Source organism: Chinchilla lanigera, unplaced genomic scaffold (assembly GCF_000276665.1).
Source record: "Chinchilla lanigera isolate Chin_1 unplaced genomic scaffold, ChiLan1.0 scaffold00185, whole genome shotgun sequence".
Taxonomy (NCBI): domain Eukaryota; kingdom Metazoa; phylum Chordata; class Mammalia; order Rodentia; family Chinchillidae; genus Chinchilla; species Chinchilla lanigera.
In genome coordinates this window covers 449,530-471,815 of record NW_004955586.1, presented here as the reverse complement: position 1 = coordinate 471,815, position 22,286 = coordinate 449,530, and the positions used below count along the sequence as shown (strand labels likewise).

The following is a 22,286-nucleotide window of genomic DNA, read 5'->3' as shown; positions in this document are numbered from 1 at the left end:
ATCTTCCACCCACCACCATCCCTAGTCATGCAGTCTAGGGCTTCCCATACACCCCTATCTCAGCTATTCCCCAAAGCTTTTGCCAATACTTGCTCAATGTATGGATGAATTCTGAGCTTTCTCTCTCTCCTCTCTCAACATTTCATCTAGCTACTCTTTTTTATTTTTTCAGTACTGGGGACTGAAACCAGGTCAGTGCACTGAGCTATATTCACAGGCTTTTTTTATTTTGAGATAAGGTCTCATTAAGTCACTAAGTTGCCAAGGTGGGGCTTGAATTTGCCACCTTTCTGCCTCACTCTGATGGGATTATAGGGATGTACCACCATATCCAGCTATTTTACATTTTTTATTTTAAAATACTATATTTGTGCACATATTCGCCCTCAAGACTCATGTGTAAATATTGCACACCTATTCTCAAATGCAACCCTGGGAGGCCGCCCTTGGTGGCATTATGGGAGAGACAACACAGTCAAATCAGAATCAGAATCAATCAATCAATCAATCAATCTGTCTTCTTTAATCAACTCAAAAGCATTGCTAATTAGGTATAGAAAAAGTACTCATTCATACTCTAATGAGAAGATATTCTGGGGAAATGAAGAAAAAGAAGCAGGTTTGCTTTTCACATTAAACATACGAAGATAGGTACTTAGCTTTCATGTTACTGACTAGTGTAATTTGGGTATAGTTTTTCTCTTAAAGTCCCCATTTTAGTATACCACCGTTGACAAATAAACCTTTTCTCAAAACTCTTATAAATAATTTGCTTGGGGGTTGTATTTAATACTATATAGTGCAACACCTACAATATACTAATTCAGGAACTTGTATATTACAGGTAAAAATGAACAACTATATATAACCAATGAGCATATTTCTGACCCCGCTTCTCTGGTATCAAACAAAACAAAAAAAACCAATGACCAAATTAGGTATCTGAATTTCACCTCAGGGTGGGATTTCTTTGTGAACCATCAAAATGGCTGATGGAACTAGGGGTGGGGAACATGATGGGAGCTAAAAGCAACAGGAAAACAAGCAGAGCACAATGGCATCCTAAATGAGGATGTGAACTCAAAGCAAGTCAAGGGACAGTGAATTATTGTTCACTAATTAATATAAACTTATTGTTCATTAAAATAAACCTATTAGCCTTGCTTGGCTTTTAATGCCAAAGCGCTTCCATTAAAAATTAACACCAGACAAGCCTTTTATAACACTGCTGTTTAGCAAATTAGTCATTTGCTTTTCTAAAGAATGGAACTACTGAATGAGGGATTCAAAATGATATAGCTGGGTTTTGGGTGACATACAGAGCCTGGCTCCCACTGCTACCAGGCCAGCTCTGCAACTTGTGAGGTTTACCCCTGGGCAAGATTGCTGCCACTTGGGTCTGGTTATTGCCTTTTCATTTATCATAGTCTCCAAGCCGAACACTGGTGAGAGTCATGAACCCTCCCAGGGAAACTTATGGTATGTGTGTTTTACTATATGGAGGATGTATTTTAAGAAATTAGTTTAAAAAATAAAAAGAAGGAACCAAGTGAAGGAAGACTAATTGGCTCTCTCTTAGAAAGAGTTCCTGGTAGGTTCCCCTCATGATAATTTCTCTGAGAAGATAATGATGGATAAAGAGAGAGAGAAAGAGAAAAAAGCACTGTTTTTTGAATTTAGTGAATACTGTTCTTCCCAGAATCTCCATGCCCTAGTTCTCTGCAAAAAATCTGTTCTGCAACAAATATATCCTAATCCAGTAGATAAGCAACTTTGTAGAGCTTACCCTGTAAAGTGTTAAAGATGGCAAAGAGATACATAAAGGTGACATTAACTGGTCCCCAGGCAAAGAAGGCAAAGCCCCAAGTAATTCCCAGTAAAAATGTAAGGCCAGCAATACTCCTGAGGTCTTGAATACTAGTTTTTCGCTGGGCTCCCAACTGTTTCTTCTTTTTAATTCGACAGAGCTGAACCAGGACGACAATGAACATGCTGACATTCAGCAAAAATATCACACAGAAATATCCCACAACTGTAATATAGAATACTGCATTGCTATTGATCCAGCAGCTGGAATTTGGAGGGAAGAAAAATAGGGAAAAACATATTACAATGATGAAATAATGTTCCAGAGAATGTACTGAATCTATAACATTTTAATGAAACATTTTCTACAAGTACAAAAGAAAGAAAATGATAAAACCAAAGTTCTATAGGGGAAAGAATCTAAGGGTTTATCTTAGAACATTTAATGATTACAATTTTTTTTTTGTCTTTTTGAGACAGGTCTCTCTATGCAGTTCAGGCTAGTCTTGATCTCACTTTGTAGCCCAGACTGGCCTTGAACTCACAACAACCGTCCTGCCTTAGCCTCCCAAGTGCTGGGATTATAGGCATGTGCCACCATGCCTGGCAATTACAAATATTTTTAGAATGTATTTTTAAACATTTGGAATTTCACCCTTGTAAATCCTAGTAATTCTATTCCATGTGTTTTATTAATATAATAAATATAATTCTCCCTAATTCATATTCTTCCTCAAAATAGTTCCTCCTAATTTGTTAATTGAATTGTAGTGTGTCACTTCCAACTAGCTTATCTCATTACATATGATGGTGAAGGCTGTTGTCAAATATGACCAGTTTTATTAAAATAAGAGCTGAAGTCAAAATGCTGATTAGATCCTCTCCTTGGAGAATTTGATTTTCCAGTTTGCTTAACATTTTCAGAGTGGGACAGATGGGGGAGTGCTTTGTACTCACAAGTCATCTGGTGAGCCATTGGGGAATTTCCCATAGGATCCAAGCCCATAATTGTCTGGGGATATAGTCAGGATAATGGAAACAACCACAGCTGGTACCCCTGTAAGATGGGAAACATTGGTCACACATACTTCTGACAACCAAAGGTGGCAAAAAGAAAGACCAGAGATCATTTTATTTTCTTCTGTGGCTTGGCAGAGACTGGCTAGCTATTCACTAAACCAATTATTTTTCTTCTTTGGCACATGGCTGGAGGACATACCACACCACTAAGTTGTGGCCAGTAGGATACATGCTGAAGTGATTTGATTCACTCCAGGTCTGTCCCATAGAAACTTACTGTAAGATCCTCTGTTCTCTCTTTATGCCCAAATTCAGAGCTACCTTGAAAGCTCATCTTGAGGCAGTCTTCATCAACTTGGATCCTTGAATAACCACAAAAGTGGAGATTCCTCCACGCCCTCTAACTGGACTGCACATGAGTGAGAAATGATCTACTGAGACTTGAAGTCAGACTGAAGGATTTTCTGTTCTGGCAGCTAATGTTACTTAGGCAACTTCTGATAAATGGTTCATTATGAAACCAAGAGTCCTCAATTGATTATTTGGAACCTGATGGGTGAAGTTACCTTTCCTGGCTAATTTTGGGATAGAGACTGCCACTATGTTGGCACTCTCAAGGACCAACAGGTATTTCCGCTTAGAGGAGACATGGGTTTTTCTGATTGCTTGTTTTTGTTTATTTGTGAGGGTGAATATTGTACTTTTGTTTTGTGTTGTCCCTGTTTTTGCTGTTTCATTCTTTCCTTCCCATCTGTCTTCATCAGTTTCCTGAAGCTTGGGTAAACTTCCTCTGCCCTTCAACCTTGTTCCTAATCTCTTCTTTTCTTTATTAATCTATTTTGTCTTCTTCTACCTTTTAATTTTCTCACCTTAGGTAAAACTGCTCTATTGAGTGGATATTTACTGTATATAATTTTCTGATTTGTCTTAGATTTTGTTATATAATGATAAATCTTATAATACATATGGTTAAAAGTAGCAAATTATTAGTTATCACAATTTGTCAGTTTCTAGTCTGTGTTTGATGCTACTGTCATTGCTGACTGTACTACTTTAGGCAAGGTGACTTAGTTGCTGTTATCAATTGATCTGCCTTATAGGCCAATATCTAGAATGTTTGGGGGGACATAAACAATACTACAGTGCAGTACCAAAAAACTGGGTGCTAGGCCAAACAGGCTGCAACCCTTCATCCTTAATAAACATAAGGGCAGGATTCTGGGACAAGCTCAAATGCCAAGAACCAGCTACCCCTAGAAGACACCTCTGAAAAGTAGTCATTTCCTAAAGACGTTTTCATACTAGTAATAAAGCTATCTGCCATAAGCAAGTTACAAGCATCAAAGCAGAAAACAAACAAAAAGAAATAGAAAATGAGAAAACATGGAAGCAAAATGCAAACCCAGACCACCAGTTCATCAAGGCAAATCCAGGAGGCACTGAGGTAGAAGAAATCAAGGCCACCCAGCTGAAAGTTCTGAAATAGCAGCAGTGCAATTAACAAAGCAGATGAATGAGTCTCTAGGAAAACACAAAACAGAAATAGTTACACAGATAATTAAAGAGACAATGACCATAATGAAGGAAGGACATGGTTAGTGAATCTAGAGTAGATACAGATTGTGAAGAACCAATCAGACTGCTTCAAAGCTCAGAGGCATCTAAAGACACCTGAGAAAATGACTCCACCTGCCTAGTGCAGGCGCACAGTGAGATACAGTTATATAATCATGACGTAGCATAGGTAAATATGCATGCGCTGGTTACAGCACTATGTAAGAATGTACACATGAGCTAATAACCTGTATAGGAATTACACAATAAAGATGTAGGTGGCTCTTCTTCTGGCTCTCTGCTTTGCTCCATGCTGCCTGCTGTTGTTGCTGACATCTTGCACATGTGTGTTCTTTAACCTTGGGACTTCACCCACAAAAATCTCCCTCAGGCCCCCCTGAGTGAGCCAAAACAGATTTTTTAAAAAAGGAGTTTAGGAAAGTGATGCAAACCATGAAAGCCCAACACGGGAAAGAACTGGATTCCATAAAACAAATTCAAACAGATACATAGGAGATTTAAAATCATATTGAAAGTATATGCAGCAAAATCAACCAATGTGAAGACAGACTATCAGATCTAGGAGACAGGGTTGCAGTTAGCAATCATCAAATGAAAGACTTCTTAAAAATAGCAAGGGACCACAAAAAATAAATCCAACAGCTGCTAGACAATGCAAAGAAGAATAATATAAGACTAACTGGAGTCAGTGTAAAATCAAAAAATGGCACAAAGGATATAATAACCCTGCTCACGGAAGCGAGGCAGAAAACTTTCTAAGCATGGAAGGAGAATTTGACATACAGATAGGTGAGGCATACACAACTCTAACTAGCTATGATCAGAAAGGAACTACACCAAGGCATGTAATAGTCAAGATTTCAGAAATTCGTTACAAGATCAGAATATTAAAAGTTAGAGAAAAGAAACAAATCACCTATAAAGGAAAATTCATCAGAATCACAGCAGATTTCTCAACACAAACTCTTATGTCAAGGAGAGCTTTGGAGTAAAGTATTTCATGCTTGAAAAGAAAATAATCTCCAACCCAGATTAATGTAACCCAAAAAATTATCTTTCAAAAATGATGAAGAAGGGCTGGGGATTTAGCTCAGCAGCAAAAGCGCCTGCCTGGCAAGCGCGAGGTCATGAGTTCGGTTCCCGGTACCGGAGAAAAACCAAAAAAAAAAAAAATATATATATATATATAAAAATGATGAAGAAATAAGATACTTGCATGATAAAGAACACCTGAAGAAATTCATGACCACTGTGGTGGGTTAATAATGGTCAACATGTAACAGCCTGCTGAACTGAATCAGTGTGGCTCTGGTGTAGAAGGCCTATCTGAGGACTGCTGCCAATAACATAAAAGGAGAACTGGAGGGTAAGATGCTGGGGCTGTTAACTCTCCTGGAGAAGTTTATCATCCTTGTTTTTCTGATATGAACTCGGCTGTTCTAATTGCCACAGGAGCTTGGATCCTAGCTGAAGCTGAGGATAGCTGCACTTCTTTTAGGGGGAGCTGCAGTTCTTTTTGCGTGTCATTTCCTGGCTCCAGTGCAGACTCCTGATCCTTCTGGTACAGATCCTTCATGCTGCTGGTGCAGAATTTCTAGCACATAGGACTTTCTACAAAATAGACTACATACCAACTCACAGAATATGCTTAAGTAAATGCAAAGGTACTGAAATTATTCCATGCATATTATTATATCATAGTGCAATGAAATTGGAAATCAATGACAAAAGAAACCACAAAAACTACATAAACACATGGAAATTAAATAATGCCCTCCTGAACAATCAATAGGAAGCAGATAAAATTAAGGAAGAAATTAGAGGGCCAGGGATATAGCTCAGTGGCACAAGCGGCTTCCTGGCAAGTGCAAGGTCCTGAGTTCAATTCCTGGTATCAAAAGAAAAAGAAAAAGAAAGCATTTTAGGCCAGGGGTATAGCTCAGTGGCACAGCACCTGCCTGGAAAGCACAAGGTTGGGAGTTCGATTCCCAGTACCAAAAAAAAAAAAAAAAAAAAGAAATTAGACAGTCTTTATAATTAAATGATAATGCCAGACAACATACCAGAACTTATGGGATACAATGAAAGTAGCCCTATGAGGGAAATTTATAATACTGAATTCCCACTTCAAAAAAACAGAGCAAGCTCAAATAAATAACCTCATGCTGAACCTCTAGGGTCTAGGAAAGAAGAACAACTTAAATTCAAAGCTCATACAAGGAAGGAAATTATAATGATCAGAGCAGAAATTAATGCAACTGAGACAAAGATAACCATACAAAGGATCAATGAATTGAAGAGTTGGTTCTTTGAAAGATTAAATGAAATATACAAACCCTTAGCAAACCTTATCAAAAGAAGAAAGAAAAGACCCAAATCCATGCAATTAGTAATGAAAAAGGTGAAATTACAACAGATTCTGCATAAATCCAGAAGATCATTAGTACCTGCTTTGAGAATCTGTACTCTAATAAGATAGAAAATTCAGAAAAAATGGACATATACCTACATGCATGTGAATTACCAAAGCTAAATCAAGAAGATATAAAAATTCTAAATAATCTAATATCAGTTAATGAAATTCAAGAAGTAATTTAAAAAATATACAAAAAAGGAAAGCCCAGGTCCTAATGGATTCACTGCTGAATTCTACAAGAACTTTAGAGATCTAATGCGACTACTCCTCAAACTCTTTAAAGAAATAAAAACGGAAGAAATAAAAAGTACTCCCAAAGTCATGCCTGTAAGTAAGCATTACCCTGATACCAAAACCAGAGAAGGACCCAACCAAAAAGAGAACTGCAGGCAAATCTCCATAATGAACATAGATTTTAAAAATTCACTTCTCAGATAAAGAAATACAAATGGCAAATACATACATGAGAAAATGTTCAACATCATTAGTCATTCAAGAAATGCAAATTAAAACAACATTGAGATTTCATCTCACCCCAGTAAGAATGGCTAGCATTAAGAAATCAACCAATAACAAAGGCTGGTGAGGCTGTGGGGAAATAGGAACTCTTCTCCACTGCTGGTGGGAATACAGACTGGTGAAACCACGGTAGAAATCAGTTTGGAGATGCTTCAGCAAACTAGGTCTAGAGGTCACATTCAACCCAGCTATTCCTCTTCTGGGTATTTTCCCAGAAGATCTGAAAACGTCATATCACAGTGATACATGTGCACCTATGTTCATAGCAGTGCAATTTGTAATTGCTCAATTGTGGAAGCAACCCAAATGTCCATTCACTTAGGATTGGATAAAAAAATTGTGGTACTTTTATATAATGGAATATTACTCAGCTATAAAGAAAGATAAACTCAAGGCTTTTATAGGTAAATGGTCACAACTAGAGACCATACTCATAAGTGAAATAAATCAGACCTGCATGTGTAAGCAACATATTGTCTCACTAGTGTAAGAACCTGATAGAGTGAATAAAAACTAGAAGGTATGATAGACATTGTGAAACAAAAGGAAAATGCTCACAAGTAAAGGGCAACTGGAATGTGGGAGAAGAGAAGGTAAAGAAGGGGAAATTATGTGTGTATGTGTATACAGGATAGCTAACATAGTTGTACTACAGTCTTCTATTGCTTTACTGAAAGTAACAGTTAATGATTACTTGTTTGATCAATATTGCATGTCTCTATTTGTTTTCCTGAGAAACCACTTTGAAGATATCAATACATAATACAACAACCATTGTTAATTTGCTAAAAAAAATAAGATACTGTGTTGTGGTTTGGGGTTTTGCAAGGGGAACAATATAATACAGGACTAACATATTTTATAAGATTATTTATAATAGTCACCCAAAGAATCATACACAAAAAGACAGTGCAGGAAATCTGTCCACACACTAAAGACCAAAGAATCCAGCTGAGGGCCTGGATCCCACAGTAATGTCCTACGTGAGTCTAGCTGAAGACCTACAGCCCATTACAATGTCTCCCATGAGTTCATCTGGAGGCGTAGAGCCCATGACAATGCCTCATGCAGGCCTGTTTCATGGATCTGTGCTGGGAAGGCCGAAAGGTCAGTGATGGAAGCTAGAAAGTCTGTGCCAGTGGGATGAAGGATCTGTGCTAGCAGGCTGAGGGATCTGCCCTGGAGCCAGAAAGTGATGCTCAAAGTAAGAACCAGAGCTCCTCGAAAAGTACCACAGCCATCCCCAGCAAGAGTGAGGTCCCAAGCTCCTCTGATGAGGAGGAAAGCCGAGTTCCCATCAGGAAAGCCAACATGACAAGCTCTCTGGGAGACTGAGCAGTGCACCATCTTCCCCTCCAGAGCCAGGAAGTGATGCTCAAAGTGAGTACCAGAGCTCCTCCAAAGTGAATCATAGCCATTCTCAGCAACATCGAGGTCAGGAGCTCCTCCGGCAAGAACATCCAAGTTCATCATGAAAGCCAGTATGAAAAGGTCCTACAGCAGAATAGCCCAAGAGAACCAGCAACTCCCTAACGGCTTCCCAACAGCTTCTACCAGCTCCCAACAGCCTTTAAACTTCTCTCCAGTTCTGCCTTTTATGCTGCTGGCAATGATCCTCAGGTAGGCCTCCAACACCCTGCACCATGCTGACTCAGTTCAGCTAGGTGTTACAAGTTGACCACCAGTTGTTAATCCACCACATACTGACAAACAGAATACAGCAAATCATCAAAAAGAGTATACATCATGACCAAGTAGGATTCATCCCAGCAATGCAGGGATTGTTCAACATATGCAAATAAAGAAATGTTATACACTACGTTAACAGAAACAAGGACAAAACCACATGGTCCTCTCAATGGCTGAAGAAAAATCATTTGAGAAAGCCCAACACCCATTCATGATAAAACCCCTGAAAATTGTAATAGGTCTTTATCTCAATCTGATAAAAGCCATCAATGATAAACCAACAGCCAACATCATACTACATGGTCAAAAACTGAAAGCTTTCACTCTAAAATCAGGAATAAGACAAGGATGTTCACTATCACTACTCCTGTTCAATACAGTTCTGGAAACATTAGCCAGAGCAATTAGACAATAGAAAGGAATAAACAGAATAAGGATATGGAGTGAAGAAGGTAAATTATCATTATTTGTGGGTGATGTGAAACTCTACATAAAAGACCCCAAAGACTCCACCAAAGGGCTCTTAGAATTAATGACCAAATTCAGTAGCATAGCAGAATACAAAGTCAACAATCAAAAATCAATAGCCTTCCTGTACATGAATAAGAAACTCACTGAGACCATACTCATAAGTGAAATAAAACAGACTCACATGTATAAACATCATATTGTCTCTCTAGTGTAAGAAACTGAAAGAGTAAATAAGATCCAAAAGGTACAACAGATAGAGTGAAAGGGAAAGAAACTGCTCATAAGGAAAGAACAACTGGGATGGGGGAAAACAGAGAAGAAGGAAAGGGAAAAATATATGTATATATACACAAGATAGTTAAGATAATTGTACTACTAAGTTCTATTAGTTCCTTTAAAGGAACAGTGCTTATAATGTTTGATCAATTTTGCATGCCTATATCTGGTAATCTAAGCAACTGCTTTGAAGATAGCAATATAATAACCATTGTTAATTTCCTATCATCTTGTTTTAAAATTCTGTACTTTTTTCTCTTTAAAATAAAAAAAGAAACTCACTGAGAGAGAAATTAAGGAAATAACACCTTTTACAACAGTATCAAGAAAAATGAAATACTTAGGAATCAACTGAATGAAGGAAATGAAAGACCTTTACATTGAAAATCATAGTACTCTGAAAAGGAGATCGAAGAAGATACCAGAAAATGGAAAGATATCCTCTGTTCTTGGATAGGCAGAACGAATATAGTGAAAATAGGCATACCCTCAAAACAATTTTACAGATTTAATGCAATCCCAATCAAAATATCAAAAGCCTACCTCACAGAACTAGAGAAAACGATCCTAAAATTCATATATAACCAGAAGAGACCCAGAATAGCAAAAGCACTCTTCGGCAAAAAGGCAACGCAGATGAAATTACAATCCCCAATTTGAAGTTATACTACAAAACTACTGTAATATGAAACAGCATGGTACTAGAAAAAAAAATAGCAAACAGATCTGAGGATCAGTGGAACAGAATAGAAGATGCAGAAACAACTCCAAGCACACTCAGCTGCTACCTTTGACAAAGGGACCAAACACCTTCACTAAAAGATAGCTTCTTTAATAAATGGTACTGGGAAAACATGTATTTCCACATGCCAAAGATTGAACCTAGACCCATATCTCTCACCATGCACTAAACTAAAATAAAAATGGGTCAAAGATGTAAATATAAAATAGAAACACTTAATCTGCTGGTAGGCAGAATAGGTAAAACTCTTGAAGACTTAGGCGTCGGCAAATAGTTCATGAATAAAATCCTGATCACACAGAAAATACTACAAAGAATCAACAATTGCAATCACATCAAATTAAAAAAATTGCACAGCCAAAAAAACCCACTAGCAGAGTAAAAAGACATCCCACAGAATGAGAAAAGGTTTTCACCAGGTATTCCTTAGAGAAAGCACTAATACCTAGAATATATTTAGAACTTAAAAAAATCAGACCTCCCAAATTTAAAGACTCAACCCAAACATGGACATCTGAAATGAATACACACTTCTCAGATGAAGAAGTAGAAAAGTACAAACAGCACCTAAATATCTGAAAAAATGTTCATTATCATTAGTTATTCAGGAAATGCAAATTAAGACTAAACTGAGATTCCATCTCACTCCAGAAAGAGTGGCTATCATCATGAAATCAACCAATAACAAATGCTCGTGAGGCGGTGGGGAAAAAGGAACGCTTCTCCATTGTTAGTGGGTACAACCAACCACCTGGTACAACCACTATGGAAATCGGTATGGAGATGCCTCAAAAAACTAAAACTAGAGGTTCCATTTGACCTAGCTATTCCCCATTTTGGTATCTTCCCAGAAGAGTTAAAAGCATCACACCACAGTGATATATACATACCCGTGTTTATAGCAGCATAATTTATAATAGCTAAATATTAGAGCTCATATATCCATCATCAGACGAACAGATAAAGAAAATGTGGTATTTATATACAATGGAGTACTGCTCTGCCATAAGAGAAGGATAAACTTGACATTTGTAGGTAAGTGGATGCACCTTGAGACCATAATTTTAAGTGAAATACATACCACATAAAAATTTAAATATTACATTTTTTCTCTTGTGTGAAAAACCCTAAGGGTAAACAAGCAGCAAAATAAAGGATAGACATTGGGAAGTAAGAAGAACATGTTCAAATGGGAAGGGGAACAAAAGAGGGGAGAAATGGGAAGGGAAATGGGATTTAAAAAAAGAGAGTGGAAGAAAAAAATGGAAACAGAGCTTCTGTAAGTGGGGAAGGGAAGAAGAGTTAAAGGGAGGGGAAGGAAATGAGAAAAAAAGAAGAATTAAGATATATTATGTGCAGGTACAAATTACCTACGATCAATGTGAGCACTATTTATGGCAAATATATGCTAATGAAAAAAACTTTTTTTAAAAAAGGAATCTATGCTCAATACCCTGTGCAGTGCCTTATATTTCTGGGACAAGTAAGAGGAAAGATGCTATTCTGTTGTTCTTCATAAGCATATGATGACAGACAGGGTGACATGACAAGGGTAGCAAAGAGCTAGGGACTACTTGTCCAGAAGAAGAGGAGAAAGTGTGTGTTTGGGGGGGGCTGCTGGCTGGAAGAGATCTGCATAATGAATCAGAAAGCCAGACTCAGCTGTTTTCTAGCCTTGTGAATTGGGAGTAAATCATATCATCATTTGGAGCTAGTTTCTTTGCCTGGTGTTGCCAATAACTGCCTTGCTAACCTCACTGGCTTAACTTTAATGGGATTATTTTTGTGAAAATACATTGAACTATGGGGCATTATACTTGTGGGTTATCTAAAGGACTCCCTTCCAGAAAAGGTATCAGCTTATTGGTTTTTTTCCCTGACAGAACAAACCCAAGACCATTGATAAGTGCCACCAGGGAGCCAACTGAACATAATGGATAAAGAGAAACTTGGAGCTTGGGAAATGGTCGTTGGCTGCCATGTAAGGAAATGAGCTCCCCAATAATGGAAGTGTTCAAGCAATGGTTGGATTATTTATTCCAGGATAATCATGTCAAGTTGAAGAGGCTCCTACACTGAAGGAACAAGCCTACAACGTCTTTGGGAAATCTATGGCTTTGTGACCCACCACCAACAGGTTACATGATTTCAAATATGCCAGTGTGGCAGTGATGTTACATTGGTTTACATGCACATTCACTCACTCTGCCCTTCGGAGCATTCCTTCCTCATACATGTGTTTTATGTCTAGAAGGCACAAATCAGAATAAGGCTAGCTGCGAGCTTGGGGACTAAGAGTTTGGTCTCACTACCACACTAAGCTAACAATTTACTGAGCACTTCTGGTACCTTCTGGAACCTTCTGTGCTAACCCCAATTCTAATTGCTGGAGGTACGAAGAGGATTCATGGCCCAACTTCAGAGTTTTATGTTCCTAAGAAATCCAGAGAAAATACAGTGTTCTAGAAAAAAATTAGACTGCACTGTGAGCAGTTCACCCAGTGAAAAGGATAAAGGTGTTCTAGAAATTTATCAAAGTGTGACTTGCTTTATCATGCCTCTACCTGATTAAACATCTGAACACTGGAGAAAAAGTCCAGGCAATGTGCAAGCAAATATGTACTCACCCCAGCCGATAAAGCAGAATTTAAGGATGTATTTTCGGATATAAGTATTAAACACTTTGACAAGGGCCAGGTACATATGGAATGCTTCTAGGCCCATCCATGTGAATGACACCAAGAGAAAATAATGAAGAAATACAGCCACTGAGATGCAGAGGGCTCGTGTGTTATACAGGGCAATCCATGAGTCCAGGAGGAAGACCAGGTTCAGCAGGAGAAGGGCAGCACATAGCTGGATGAGGATTTTGGAAGGATAATCCCTCCGGATCTTTCTAAAAGGAAAGGACAAGAAAAGAACTTGCATTACTTTCAGCCAACACTTATATAACCATATTTGTTAGTCTGTCTCTGAGATCTATTTTTTTTTTTTTTTTTGTACCGGGAATCGAACTCAGGACCTTGAGCTTGCCAGGCAGGTATGACCAGAACATTTATATTTCATTTCATAATGAGCATTATTACTTTTGGTTTTGGTACTGGGAATGGAACTCAGGACCTTGTGCTTGCCAGGCAGGCACTTATGCCACTCAGCTATATCCCTGGCCCCTGAGTTCTGTTATTTTTATTCTGTGGTAAATGTTTATATACATAAAATTCCTTTCTTTTAAGAGGGTATTGTATCGAGAGATATTAAAACCAACTAAGTAAATATGTAAACAGACTCATCTATGATAACCATATGGAAAATTTGTGTTTATGTTTCTGTGGGTTCTTTTGCATACTGACTATTGACCCATACTTCCTTTTAATAGTTGGTAGTAAACTGACCACCCACCCCATTTCTCCTAAACTGCTTCAGGAAGCATTGCTGTGCTTCTCATATAAGCTGTTATACTCAGAACTTCCAAATATGGCCAGATTCCCATATTATATTAGCAATTAAAATAAGAAAATGGACAGGAGAGTTTATGTAATAGCATAGGAAAATACAGCTAATTGATGGCATGTGCATGTTTATGTGTACAAAATTAGATCTGGTGAAACATTCTGAGTTATGGTTAGCCTTCTGGTAATTTAGTCTCACTAACCATATTTCCAAAGGTCCACTAGATATCTATAGTCATAGCTGTATCTTAGTTTGGCTCTGAAAATAGACTTGTACATTTCCTGATCAATGTCCAAAATGTAACCCTAGAATCTACATATTGTCTCGTTTAGTTAATGTAATAAGAATGCCCATTTCTTTCTCTTTTAATAGGATATGTTAGAATTCCCCATAAAAAGTGACCCTCTGATGAGCCCAGAAGGAGATGTTCTTATTTGGAATGTTGTTCTTGCATTGTGATATACAAAGCCACATTCACTGAGTATTTTTTTGCAGTGAGGTTTTATACCCTTCTTCTTCATCTTGTACCATTTAGTGTATTTAATCTTTTGTGTTTTCTCAGTATAATTTATATTTATTAAGAGTTCCACTCTACATGGTGGTATGGACTATTTTAGACCATAAACTCTTGGATTTTGGGATCTTTATCTTTCATTTATTTCATGCTGAATGTGAAGTAGGTACCAGACATACTCTGGAGTACAGAGATGACCAAAATACAAGTCTTGCTTTTACCAAATTCATAGAATAGTGGAAGGAAACAAGCATAGAGACCAAGAAGCCTCATAGTTTCCTACCTAGGTGCTCTGCTAGGTGTGTGTACAGGGCAGGTCAGGTCAAGGAAAGCACTTAAATTGTAGAGAGAGGTGAGCACTGGGTTCTGTAATCCAAATTTCCAGTTATGGATACTCACTCAAAGGCTATGTACGTGACAAGAGTAACTGACAGAAAAATGGATGAAAGCCCACAACCAATATATGTGATAAATGTCAGCGCCATCATTTGACCAGGTGGTAAGGATGTCCGAGATAAGTCCTGGAAAATAAAATATTTATTTCAATGATAAAATATTTTTTAAAGAGTAGAGGTCATGATTTATGTTTATTGAATGTGCTGAGCACCTATTCACAGTCTGTTCAATCACCCCAAGGAGTCTGGCACAATTATCATCAGATAAAGATATGGAAAATGAAACCCAGAGAGGTTATGCCATTTGCCTAAGGTCACACACTTAGGAAGTGGAAGAATTAAGGTTTATATTCAGATCTGTCTGACTCCAAACTTGTGTACTTGATCATTGCGTTTTAATATACTGGAAAAGCACCAGACTATGAGCTTAAAGACTGGCATTTGGCTTCCAGCTCTATATCTCTGAATTCTGTGACTGTGGGCAATCTTGTGAGTCTGACTTCTAATTTCAATAAAATGGCAACAACATTGTCTCACTCTGCAGGACTACTGAGAAGATTAAATAAGATCATTTACATCAAAATTTTTGTAAACATTTTAAAATTACAGCCGGGCGTGGTGGTGCACGCCTGTAATCCCAGCACTCGGGAGGTTGAGGCAGGAGGATCTCTGCAAGTTCAAGGCCAGGATGGGCTACAAAGTGAGCTCCAGGCCAGCCTGAGCTGCATATCGAGACCTTGTCTCAAAACAAAAACAAAACAAAAACAAAAACAAAAGTTTTAAAATGTACTGCAAACTGAACAATTTTATCACTCATTCTTATTTAAACTCCTTAGTCCTCTTTGCCATTTAAAGGAGAAAAACTTAAATGTAAAAATGTGAAACAATACTTGACCATTAATCTGTCAACTTGATTGGATTAAGAGATGCCTAGCAGATTAGTGAAGAACACTGTTGGATACGTCTGGGTGGGTCACAGAGCCATGACTTTGGGGACTATATAAAGTCCCTGGTCTCTTTTCCCTCTGATGGTGTTCCCTGCTCTGCTTCTCAGCAGCCATGAAGCAAACATCTTTGCTCTACCACATCCTTCTGCCATGATGCTTCCGCCTTTAGGTTGTGTCAGGTACTTTGTCATAGAGTTGTGAAAGCTAATTCCACTTGTATCCTATGTATTGCATACTCACATATTTTCCTTATTAGAAGAGGAAAAATTGAATTTGGATCTAGAAACAATGAAAACCCATTCAGAAAGTGGTATGACAGATTGTATTTTTTTGGTGGAGCTGGGGTAAAAATGCAAGTCAGTTATACTATTAGTGTCTTTTAGTTCATTAAAAAGGAAGGTTTGTGCTAATATTGATTGAAGAAATTTTAATGCCCATATCGTGTACTCTGAACAACTAGTTTAAAGATAACAATATGCAATGTATAATTATTGTTATTCTTCTATTATTTTGTTATGAAATTTTGTTTTTCCTTTTTCCATAAAATAAAAAAAAAATAGGAATTTCATTGGGATCTAACTTTGCCATACTATTATACTCTTTTGATCATCTATCCATGTCATCCATTAGATTAGGCATTCTGATATGATGCCTAGCCACCCCTCAGACCCAGAACCAAAGGCCATGGAGCATGAGCATATTACCAATAGGACACCGAAGCTTGTAAGGTGGTTGCAAGTACAGATGGTTTCATTCACCCTCCTGTCTTTGACAGAGCAGCCATCAGATGACCAGCCTCCTCTGCCACCTGTTAGCATTGAGAATAGTATTCCATCAGCAAGGCCACAGTACCAGTGACTCCCTGCTTCTCCCACTCACCCACTCAAGACCTTTGAAAGGTTTTGGCTGGAACTTACCATTTCTGCCCAAGTCCCAAAATGCACATCTCACTGTTAAATCATCCTGTAGAAAGATAAATCATGATTAATTATTTCACTGAACTGAAAAACTGAAACGCAACTACAAAAACTATAGTATCTTAAATTTCAAAATCTTATGCTTGATTTTTTGAGAGTTACATTTTATGCAGTTCATAAATGTAAGTGAGCCCCATAGAGGTTAGTGCTCCTTAAATGTATCAGTTGTGCGTGGGAATCACCTTGCAGTCTTTATAAAAGGCACATTCTGACTCAGCAAGTGTGGGGCAGGGCTTGAGAGTCTGAATTTCTAGCCAACTCCCACATGACCCTGATGTTGTGGGTCTGCAGAGCACACTGTGAGAAGCAAGGTTATAGCTGAAGTTTGATGTGAACCAAGCTGAGAAATGGTCTCTCTTTGGAGGTGAGAATCAGACCTACAGCTACAGATAAACACATACTGAAATTCAGCAGTTGATAACAGCTTGCTTTTGTACCAATCCTGCTTAGAAATCAAGTGGTCAATTATTAGGCATGTTAAAAATTTGTAAGTGACTATGTGACTCTAGTCTTACACATTACTCCAATGAGTTCAAGTTTCTACCTGCTAGATCTGCCCCTCCCAAACCATGTTTCATGGGCACAGTTTGCACAATGCATTCTTGGTCAACCAGCAGACCAGACTGGTCTCCGCTCACCTGGTTCAGTTCGATGTGCCTCAATGTGACTGTCACATTTCTTGTCAAGTTCTTGACAGTCAGGTTTGCAACACTTGATGATATGACATAGCTGACCAGAGAAACATTCTTCAGGGAAGGATCCTAGCATAGCAAAATCAAGATGAGAAGGGCCAATGATGTATCATTAGACAGTTTTAAAGATAGGAGGGAAACTAAGGATCATTTAGTCCACACTATTTATTTTACCACATAGGTCAGAAATTAGGGTCAGGGAGTAAAGTGGCTTTCCCAAAGGACCATAATTAAAGCAGAACTTATTCTACTATAATGTTCTAAATACTGTGTTAAATTGCACAGATTGACATGACAGGATCTCATGAATCTTTAAAGGAAGCATAATATTAAGCCACTTAAATTGTGTGCCCCTGAGTAAGTTACTTAACTTCTCTGGGCCTCTATTTGCCTCATCTGTAAAATGGGGCAACAATAGTTCTTCCCTCACATGGTTGTGGAGAGGATCAGAGTCAACATTTATAAGTGCTTAGGACAGTGCTTAGCAACTGGTAAATAATATGTGGCAGTTATTGGTATCATCATGAGCATCATTAGGCTATGAATATAATAGTTGCACAGTTTCATCAATTCCTTTGACTTGTGGCAATCTTAAGAACATGTGAGCATTGAAAGGAATCAGATCCCTTCACCTCCAAACAAACCCCAACCAAAAGCAATGAGCAGCAACTTTACCTGAAATAGGGCCAGTGTTTCAAAAAAATTGAACTGAACCCTGGAAGCTAGCTCCACATCATTAGCTGGCAAATTACTCATCAGCGATGAAGGCAGAGTAATAGCACCAATACTATTTTCAGGAGCCTGAGTTTCCAGAGAAACCTGAAAAATCAAGTGGGAAATAAAACTGTCTGGAGCTGGTATAATGAGGAGATGGAAAACACAACTAAGAGGGAGGGTCTTAGAAGGGCTCCATCTATGGTCCTTCCGTGTAAATGGGGGTCTGCTTCTGTCTCTGATTGCTACTAAAGAAAGGATGTGCAATAAGGAGATGAGGCTTCCAAGGAGGAAAGGAATACTTTTAGGGATACACAGAAATAGTCACATAATGTAGGAATGACAGATCTCAGGCAGACCCCAGCAGTGGACATACTAAGTCAGTAAGCATCAGCGAGGAGGGTAAAGTCTGCATAGAACCCCATGCTCTACACTTGTAAAGGGAAGACTATGAAAATTAAAAAGCCGAACGTAGTTTTACTTGGGTTTTTCCAGCCCTCAATCCCTTTAATAGGTGGAGAAAAAAAACACTAGAAGCAGTATTGATTTTCAGCACCACTAAACAAGAGTGTAGTTGTAACACTTGTCAGAATATTGAAATGAGTTGATAAGTAGCTGACCTCTTTGCCTAGCTCTCCCAACTGCCTAGCATCCTTCCCTGACGATCATCCCAGTGCCTCCAAAGAGCCCCAAAGCTTCCAATATCTGGCTGCTAAAGGGTTAACAGGGCACAGAGGGAATATCTGACATCCCGCTCTAGCCTAGGTCAATGTCATTTTGTTTTTCTTTTGGGTGCTGAGGACTGGATGCAGGCATCCAAAATGCTGGGCAAGTGCTTTACCATTGATTCTTTGGTGCCTCAGCCACTGCTGTGGATGTTAAATATTTTGAATATCACCCTGGTGATCAGCAGTAATTACCTCAATCTGGAAGTACAACAGGGGCTATAATCATACAAAAGAAAATGGTTTTGTTTTCCTTATAAGAAATTAGATTGTACCTTAAGATTTGCAGGGTCTTGGGCCGCAAAAGTAGTTGTATTGAAATCACTGGCATTCACTCTGATCACAGCCAGAGCCAAAGAAGGAGAGGTTAGACTTATGGTCTTTCTTGAAAGATTCAGCTGTAAGCCGATGTCATCGACTACTTTTAGCAATCTGTAAAGATAAGTGGCAGTTTAACTTCAGCACTCTCACTTTTTTCTTTCTTTTTTTTCTCACTTTTTCTTTCCCATTCAAGTAGAATAGAGGGTAACAACTTGAGAAGTCATTAGGAAATTAGTCCTTGAGAGAAAAATGCTTGGCTATCACTAGTCACATAAGCAGCATCTTTAGCATTAGAAGGTCCCCTCTCAGCACCTCTTCAGTTTGCCAAGTCATACCTTTGAGCCAGAGGGGCCAGCAAGGCAGGTGGGTTATGAAGGAGTCGGCTCACTTGGTTTATCATTTCACCAGCAAGGTTAGGCTCCAAGCTGCCTAAGGACAGAGCCCGCTCCATCTGGGACACTTGGCTTTCAAGATCAGAAACATAGCTGGTGTGGACAATTTCTGTATTAAAGAGCCAAATCATTTCATGAACACGTGATGGAAAAAAATCATTAATAAAGATAAACAAACACAGACCCCATGATCTCACTAACACACTCCTAGGTATTTACCCCAGAGAAAAGAAAACATACATCTTAAGAAAACTTGGTCATGAACATTTATGTTGGCCTTTTTCCTCTTAGTTCCAAACTAGAAAGAACTGAAATGTCTATCAGCTGGAAAATGAATGGACAGACTTTGATACATCCATACCGTGGAATATAATTTAGTGATTCAAAAGAATTAACTGTAATATAATCAACAGCATGGATGGATCTCCAATTTTCTAACACATGCTAAGTGAAAGAAGCCAAACTCAAAAGTCTACATATGAGTGCTATATAATCCTAGTCATATGACATTCTACACAAGGTAAAACTAGGGAAATAGAACTGATCAGTGGTGGCCAGGGCCCAGGGGGTACGTATGTACTTCAGAGGGACACAAGGAGACTTTGGGCATAGTGGAAAGTTATATTCTTGACTGTGAGGATGGTTACATGATGTGAGTGCTTATCCAACTGCACAGTACTGTAAAAAATTTCATTTATCCATAGAACTGGATAAATTTTACTATATGTAAATTATACTTCAGCAAAGCTAACTAAAAAAGTAAAAGCACATTAGTGTATTTAGTCTAGCTCCACATAAGCTCAAGTATACTTGTCTTTCATTGGTATCATGTGTACAGGATTTTATGTGGGTCACTACAAGGTCTTCTGTGAAAAAGAAATGAAATCAACCACTTTTACAGGTGAGAAAACTAAACTTAAGGAGGTAAACCGAGCCCTTTGGACAGAGGCACGGAAAGATGAAATGAAACCAGGGTTCTCCACACCCTACGCATTGATGTATTACTTCACATTGCCTTTGTGGGTGTTATCAAATGTCCAGGTTTTGGTCGTTTCACGCTAGGAATGCAAAGAAAAGAAAGAAAAAAAAAACCCACTTCTTTGGTCTCTGCTTATAAATTTGGATCAGCTTTGCCACTACATCATTTTCTGTGGTCAAATATATACTGAATCAAATGGCCTCACCTCACACCCATAACTAGACTCACAGACTTTCTGGTGAAATCAAACCATCATTTGCCTATTGCATACAAGCAGTCTAAGTAGTACTGCTATTTAAACAGTGGCTCCAAAAATTTTCTCTTTCCTTCAACTCTAGTAGGTCCTGGTTTAAACAGTGGGTCTCTTACTCCCACCTGCCACCAAGAAAAAATGTGTAATTAAATAGAGGCTACCAAATTCATAGAAAGACTGCTGACATTTTTTATGCTGGATGTGGAACGCTGGGCCTTGCACATGCTAGACAAATGCTGTACCACATCCCAGCCTGTACCTGTTGTGATGAGAGCAGGTCAGTGATATAATAAAGTTCACTTCATACCAGTACCTAAAGTTCCAGTACTTGAAGTTCTATGCCCACCATGTGGAAAGGGGCCTAGCTGCAGACCAGCAGAGATATGCTTCCTCTAAAGACACCCTGATCACCTGTGGAAGCCATCACAGGGCCAAGTCACAGTACCAGGGGTGTCCACGAAGCCCAGATTAGAGGTGGGGACCCATTCAGGAAGTGAGCCCAGCAAGTCATCCCCTTCAGCCATTGGAATGGGGTGCTGTGTAAACAGTCCTTCAATAAGAGGCTTTTAAACTCTTTCTTCTTTGAAATTGTTTTCTAATTTACCCCTGATTTTTAAAAATTATTAATAGCCTGGGGTTATTAGCATAAAACTACCACTGAAAAGGGAATCATATGTTTTTACACTGCTATAAACACTGCTTACAAACTACCTGTTGCTGGCTTGTTTGCACTTCCCATCAACACTTGAAAAATGCCTCTAATTATCTGTACAGCTGTTCTAATGACTTACATGGCTGCATAACAGTCATTGTGTTGAGGGAGCATATTTTATCTAACCATTCCTCTCCTAGGGAATCTGTAGCATACTGGTAATGCTTCAATGTACATCTTTTACACATTTTTTGCTTCATTTCTGTTGTCCTAGGAGTAGCACCACACGTGCACAAGGCCCCCTTGATGTTTCTTTGTGAAACCTATTATGTTGATTCTAAGGGTCAGCTGGAAGAGCTTTGGAAAGATGGGCATTGTAGTAGGCCTAAACTAATGCATTTCAATTTTCCTGTATTCCTCATCAACCGCTGAACCGTCCTTCAACTCAAGCCCTAATGGTTCTATAATTTTGCCTTTAAAAAGGCTGTAGTTATTAAAAATTATTTAAAAGAGATCAATTCAATTTGGAAGAAATAACAAGCATTTGGTAGAAGCTCTAAGTCCCCTGGGGAAGCTGGCACCATGCTGGAAGAGGTAGGAGCCACAATCTCACCTTCACTTTGATGTCACCTCAAACTTGGCTTTGCCTTTCACCCACCTGCAAATTCTGGAGAATTCCTTTTTGTTCAATGAGTTGAAACTCCAGAGAGTATCCAGAATTCTCTTCTTCCCTCTTTCTTTTATCTATGTACCACTAAGTC

General features: G+C 38.5%; 1 protein-coding gene across 8 annotated transcripts in view; it reads right to left on the bottom strand.

The window, feature by feature from the left end:
* The window catches only part of Adgrg2 (adhesion G protein-coupled receptor G2), a 117,705-nt gene that overhangs the window by 5,462 nt on the left and 89,957 nt on the right, over window positions 1–22,286 (bottom strand). For all 8 annotated transcript variants that reach the window (XM_005414435.2, XM_013509893.1, XM_013509890.1 and 5 more), the window contains 10 exons: window positions 19,585–19,750; window positions 19,204–19,360; window positions 18,165–18,308; window positions 17,436–17,558; window positions 16,738–16,783; window positions 16,525–16,628; window positions 14,878–14,999; window positions 13,142–13,410; window positions 2,764–2,863; window positions 1,787–2,070 (listed from right to left, as the gene is read on the bottom strand). In XM_005414435.2, the coding sequence (XP_005414492.1) occupies window positions 1,787–2,070; window positions 2,764–2,863; window positions 13,142–13,410; window positions 14,878–14,999; window positions 16,525–16,628; window positions 16,738–16,783; window positions 17,436–17,558; window positions 18,165–18,308; window positions 19,204–19,360; window positions 19,585–19,750 (1,515 nt within the window). The remainder of the gene's footprint in view (window positions 1–1,786; window positions 2,071–2,763; window positions 2,864–13,141; window positions 13,411–14,877; window positions 15,000–16,524; window positions 16,629–16,737; window positions 16,784–17,435; window positions 17,559–18,164; window positions 18,309–19,203; window positions 19,361–19,584; window positions 19,751–22,286) is intronic.